The 5,894-nt window shown below is 37.4% G+C and overlaps 2 protein-coding genes across 2 annotated transcripts in view; both read right to left on the reverse strand.

Annotated features, from left to right (window-relative positions):
- The window catches only part of LOC107480464 (probable cinnamyl alcohol dehydrogenase 1), a 2,598-nt gene extending 2,246 nt beyond the window's left edge, over positions 1–352 (reverse strand). The window contains exon 1 of the mRNA XM_016100605.3: positions 222–352. The gene's annotated coding sequence lies outside the window, so the exon portion shown is untranslated. The remainder of the gene's footprint in view (positions 1–221) is intronic.
- Positions 353–4,271: 3,919 nt separating this feature from the next.
- Positions 4,272–5,688, reverse strand: LOC127745583 (protein MAIN-LIKE 1-like). The gene is made up of 3 exons (XM_052258450.1): positions 5,620–5,688; positions 4,636–5,231; positions 4,272–4,404 (listed from the first exon to the last, which is right to left on the reverse strand). The coding sequence occupies exons 1-3, from the start codon at positions 5,686–5,688 to the stop codon at positions 4,272–4,274; spliced, it is 798 nt and encodes a 265-aa protein (XP_052114410.1).
- Between the last annotated feature and the right edge of the window lie 206 nt (positions 5,689–5,894).

Genomic DNA, 5,894 nt, shown 5'->3' on the forward strand with positions numbered 1-5,894 from the left:
GAACATAGAGTTCCATCATAGAAACGTGAAATGCTGGTAACGATTAAACAACTAATTTTAAGTAAAAAAACTACACAGATATTTCAGAAGAGATAAAAAGGAATAAGCTTGTTCCTTTGATTTCCCCTATGATTATCATCACGCATATTAGATTATCAGGTGTGAGAAAATTAATTTTAATTAGAAGAAAAGAAGTGAGAAAACGGAAGAAGATGAGTGACCTGTGCTATGCGAGGTGGCGCTTCTTGTTGAACTCTCTGCGACGAAGATACCAACCACGAGCAGCGGCAACTCACGAACTATTTATAATAGAATCCAAACAGTGATGCAATGGGATTTTGACTTTTTGCATGCTACTAGTGGATCTTCCCGTGTCTGCACGGGTAATAGTAATTATATATAGTATTGCAACTAGTGTATGTTCTCGTGTCTTATACGGGATAATACATAAAATTATATAAATTTTTTATTAAATTTAAATAAAAAATATACATAATAATTATTATTATAAATATTTTACAATTTAAAAATATTAAAAATAATTAATATTTATTTTAATTAATTTAGATTAGTTGAATGGTTATCTCATTTGTCTGCTTAAGTAAGTATTTGGAGTTTAAATTTCGTCTTGTGTGTATAACAATTCTTTAGTTAGCGACAAACTTTTAATAAATAGAGTATTGATATATGGTGGATTAGTCCTCGCCTTGCCGAGTTAAAAAATTCGTAGAAAAAAATTGTATTTGTCTTTAAAATAAATTAATTTTTTATCCGCATTGTTTTTAATCCCCTTTTTAATCCAATACTTATTAATCCCTGTAAATACCCGTTTTGATTGTTTTTGTGATCATTCCTATTACTAGCATTCATTGGTTCGTGACGTAGAGTTATTTTAACCACTCAATAAATTCTTTGAAAATCAAAGTTTAGGTTATATCATTTTTATAAAATCACATGTATCCTTGTTATAACAATATTAATAGAAGATAAATGGATAAACACTAAGCTATTGTTTGGATATAAGATGAAAAATAAGAGGAAAGAAAATGGAAAGAAAAAAAATAGAAAAGAAAATGGAAAAAAAGTATATTTTTTTGTGTTGTTTAGATGAAGAAAAAATAGAGAAAAAAATTTCTTTTGCTTGGATGCAGGGCGGAGCTTAGTTAAGACAATGGGAGGCATGGCCCCCCAAACTTTTGATAAAAAAATTAGTAATATTTCTTCAAAAAATAAAAAATTAGTTCAATTGGTTCAAATATTTTGTTATGACTTAAAATACCAAAGTTCAATCTTCATCTCTTGCTTTTATTGCATAATAAATTTTAGTTTTAAATATTCAAAACATGTTGGATTTGGACTGAACTTAATGTATTCGCATTTCGCAACTCTCTATTCAATAAGCAACATTATCTCTACCTTTGAGTTCAAATATAAAAAATTAGGTATTTTTTATTTATGTAATTTAATATTATTTTATATTTTACTGTTTATTTAATTTAATTTTTTATATGATAAAAATATTAGAATATTCAATAAGTATTGATATTATTGTATTTGTATAAATTGATAAAAAAATTCAATAAATATTATAAATTTTAATATTTGTAATTCTAACTTCTTTTTTACATATTTTAGAGGATATATATTCAAATTTTTATATAAAATAATCATAAAAAATCAAAAAATTGATGCATTTTTTAAGAAGAAAGCTAATATTCAAGAAGGAGAACATATAAATTGAATGAACTAAGGAACATATATAACATGTACAAAATTTTGACACAAATTTATCACGGGTTGATGTGTGCTTGTCTCTTGTTCATAAACCGTTGTAGGGTCCAAAGGTTTTTATTTAATGCGATCTCTTCATAAACCATGGGAGGCTGGCACGGTTTATGCTCAAGCTGCCTTCTTCATAATCCGTGGCAGGAACCACGGTTTCCCTATAGTTTGATTCCTTCATAAATCGTGGGAGGCTTCCACGGTTTATATGCAATTTGTAAAACGTGGGAGGGTTCCACGGATTACATAAACTTATTTCAGGACACATAAGTAATGAAATCTGTATTGTTGCATTTGGGTAAACAATTCGTCCATTCAATTTATAAACGTAAATTGCCCTTAAAATTATATATATGTTATTTATTTGCCAATGTACATAATTAAATAAATTAAGTGAATCATTTACCTATATACATAAAACAGAAACTTGTTACGTGCATGTGCATTTTTACTAATATGTAATACGTGGGAGCCAACTACGGTTTCAAGTTAATACATAAACCGTGGCTACCTGGCACGGTTTACTAAGGGAGGCAAATGTTCATAAAACGTTGTAAGCAGCAACGGTTTATGAAGGAGTTTGGATAGGCATAAACCTTTGATAGATGCAACGGTTTATGAGGAGAAAAATTCTATATATATGTGAGTGAGATTCAAGCTGCTGAAGAGATCATTGTCACAATGGCAAGTGAGGAAGAGAGTTTTCTTGTCTTAGTGCATTGCTTTGGAAAAATCCAAAGAAACAAAAAATATCGTGTGAAGTTCCTGACAGAGAACCACTGAGTGTTTTCATTAATTCATCAAATACTTTGTCAGATTTGAAGAACAGCATCTTGCAGAAGCTTGGGGTATTTGGTAGCAAGTGGGTGAAGAAGCTATTCTACAAGATTCCCATCGCAGTTGTCTCGACTGGTGTTAAGTATGATACCTTTGTGCTAGCAGTTGATGAAGATATTAGGGTTTTATTTCATTGTGTTAGGAGTTTTCCGAAGGTCAGAGTACACGAGTTGTTCGCGAAGTTGGAGGTTGGTGTCGATAGTTCTGGGACATCAGCTCCAGTTCATAGCTCGACTACCGCGGGAGGTGCGTCTAGTTCGATGCCTACGGTCAGACCATCCGTTCTGCTGGTCGCATCCCCTTCATTCGCGGCTGATTTAGATCAAACAGAGGTTGTTGGTTCTGTACCTTTGGTGAATCCAGGGGTCTGTGAGCAGGCATATGAGGTGGGCACCGGTGGTGGCTTGATTCATGATGGGCAAGGCTTTGGAGAACTTGATCGAGTAGAGAATGCAATGTGTGACGATGACTTTGACCAGGAGCCTGTAGATATCATTGGGGACAGCGATGATGACATAGGTGCCAATCCACATACACAGCATTGGCTTTCAAGTTCTGACACTCAGCAGTACCCTCCACACTTCTCCACTCTAAACTTGGAGGCTCTGGGTCAACAGGCGGACGGTGGTCCTACAATTGGGGGCTCTTCTACAGAATTTTAGATTGGACAATCGTTCCAGAATAAAGATGAGGCTGTGCTGAGTGTGAAAGACTATAGCATCCGTCGAGGTGTTGAATACAGAGTCATCGAATCAGATCATCTGAAGTATCATGGAAATGCAAGGAGTTTGGCAAGGGTTGTACTTGGTTGATTCGCGTAGCGCTGCGTGCACGAAGGGGCACTTGGGAGGTTAGGAGGTACAACGGGCCACACACTTGCTTGGCAACCTCTATTTTCAACGATCATCGTCAGATGGATTACCACTTTATCTGTGCAAGGATTCTTCCGTTGGTTAGGGCAGATGCTGCAGTTACGGTAAAGGTCTTGCAACAAGCTACAAAAGCCGATTATGGTTTCAGGCTTAGTTACAGGAAGGTTTGGATGGCCAAACAGAAGACAGTGACACAAATATATGAAGATTGGAAAGAGTCGTATGTGGATTTGCCACGTTGGATGCTAGGGGTACAGTCGACCATGGCTAGGACAGTTACTGTGTTGAAGACCTCTCTTGTTCGACTTGGGGGTGAGGTTGATGAGTCAACGGTGTACTTTCATCGACTTTTCTGGACATTTCCACCTTGCATCGAGGCATTTCGGCATTGCAAGCCCCTCGTGAGTATTGACGGTACCCACTTATATGGCAAGTATGGAGGCACGCTGCTGCTGGCGATAGCGCAGGATGGGAACTCGAACATCCTCCCGATAGCCTTCGCCCTTGTGGAGGGAGAAAATGCAGAGTCATGGTCATTCTTTTTGTCCAAGCTACGATCGCATGTGACGCTACAGGAGGGTATCCTTGTTATCTCAGCACCCTATCCACCTGATGCCACTCAATCGCAGCAAAATATATCAGGCTAGTGATGGCCGTCCATAACCTACAGTGCTTGTCAACTAGTATCTCCGGATGAATAACAGCAGCAACCTCGGCAGATGAATAAGGCTCCCACACAAACTGTATCGAAAAAGTTACAGTTAGGTAAGACCATCAGATTTAACATAAACCAGTCCAAGTAAGAGCAATAAGTAAATGACTCACATCGTGGACATGCAATCGGTCCAAAGAAAGGCGTGCAGACACCACTCTTTGATCCCCTGCATCATTTCTCGGTAGATATGTAGCCCACCTACAATTTTCATTGAAATCATGTCATAACAAACAAGAACACATGATGTTGAACAAGTTTTGTACCAAAAATATTAAACTGTACCTGGATGCAAGCGGAAACCCGAATCCATCAAACCCACTAGGCCTCAAAGTAGAAAACTTCCAGAAAATTCAAGACTGTAGAAGCTGTAGTGGCCCGACCAAGTTAACAACGTTTCTGTTTGTCCCACGACAAAGACATCTATACAACCAGGCCAGTGCCACAGAGTCCCAGCTATATCTGCCTAAGTCGTCCAACGATGCCAAATAAGGCAACCAGCGAAGGTGGACCCAGTTTGCGTTCTTGTCCGCAAACAGCCGAGAGGACAACAACATCAGAATATAAGCACGCGCGTATATACGCACGGTCTCCTCACTAGCATCTGCTGGGAGAACCCGGAACCTCTCATGGAACCATGTATAGCACACTGTCATCTGCTTGACTTTACTTTGCGGAGGTAACTCCCCAAACAACTTGCGAAACCACACCCATGCCGGTCTTCTATTTTCCATCAGATTCTCAAACTCAGTCAGGCACCCACTAACGGGCTCTCCATCAATCGGCAAACCCAGCTGATATGCTACATCTTGCAACGTGATAGTGCACTCTTCAAAGGGCATACGGAAGGTGTAGGTCTCAGGACGCCACCGCTCAATAAATGCGCTAAGTAGAGGCTCATCAATCCATAACCACTTACTGTTCAGCCTAGCAAAATGATACAAGCCCGCGGTCTCCAGATACGGTATAATCCGGTCGTATAAAGGCATATTCTGTTGTCTCCTAACGCCGCTAATAACCCTAGTAGGCTGCAAAATGTGGGTAACAAAATCCTTCAGCATACGACCACTACTAATAAAATCAAACATAGTTTAGGAAAAATTATTAGATACCGACATTGATTTTCTATTTTCTCTAATGATAGTAATAACAATAACGAAACAATAGGAATAATAACAATACCAACAGGAATAATTCTACTAACTATAACAATGATTATAATACTAACAGCTCCCAATACTAATAAAATTAAAAGTAACAATAATAACTACCATTATCATAATAATAACAAAAATAATAATAGTAATAATAATATTATTACTATTATCAACTCAAAACAACAATAAAAATAAAAGTAATAAAAGGATATTACTAATAATAATAATAACAATATTTATAATAATAATAATAACTAACCTCTTCGTCGATGTATCCAGCCACGTGAGCAACGCCATTTAGTCGGTACAAGCGAGTTTCGTCCTCCATGGCTCCACCACCCAAATCTCACCAAAACCTTCCAACCTCTCCCTCAAACTCTCTCAACCACCGAGCTTTAGCAATTTCTGTTTTGGCACAAATGATCCGTCCTGACCATCAATGGATTATGTATTTTTACTACTTAACATGTAAACCGTGGGAAGCAAAGGGGGTTTACGTTCAAGGCTTCTTCCTCGTAAACCATGGTAGGCAAC

This window comes from Arachis duranensis, chromosome 3 (genome assembly GCF_000817695.3).
Source record: "Arachis duranensis cultivar V14167 chromosome 3, aradu.V14167.gnm2.J7QH, whole genome shotgun sequence".
Taxonomy (NCBI): Eukaryota; Viridiplantae; Streptophyta; class Magnoliopsida; order Fabales; family Fabaceae; genus Arachis; species Arachis duranensis.

Bases quoted from the DNA above. Each gene is read 5' to 3' on its own strand.
- LOC127745583 (XM_052258450.1), bottom strand. From the start codon at position 5,688: ATGGAGGACGAAACTCGCTTGTACCGACTAAATGGCGTTGCTCACGTG. The intron at 5,232-5,619 runs GTTAGTTATTAT...CACATTTTGCAG, and splicing joins CTGGATACATCGACGAAGAG to CCTACTAGGGTTATTAGCGG. The intron at 4,405-4,635 runs GTTGTATAGATG...TGAAAATTGTAG, and splicing joins GACTCTGTGGCACTGGCCTG to GTGGGCTACATATCTACCGA.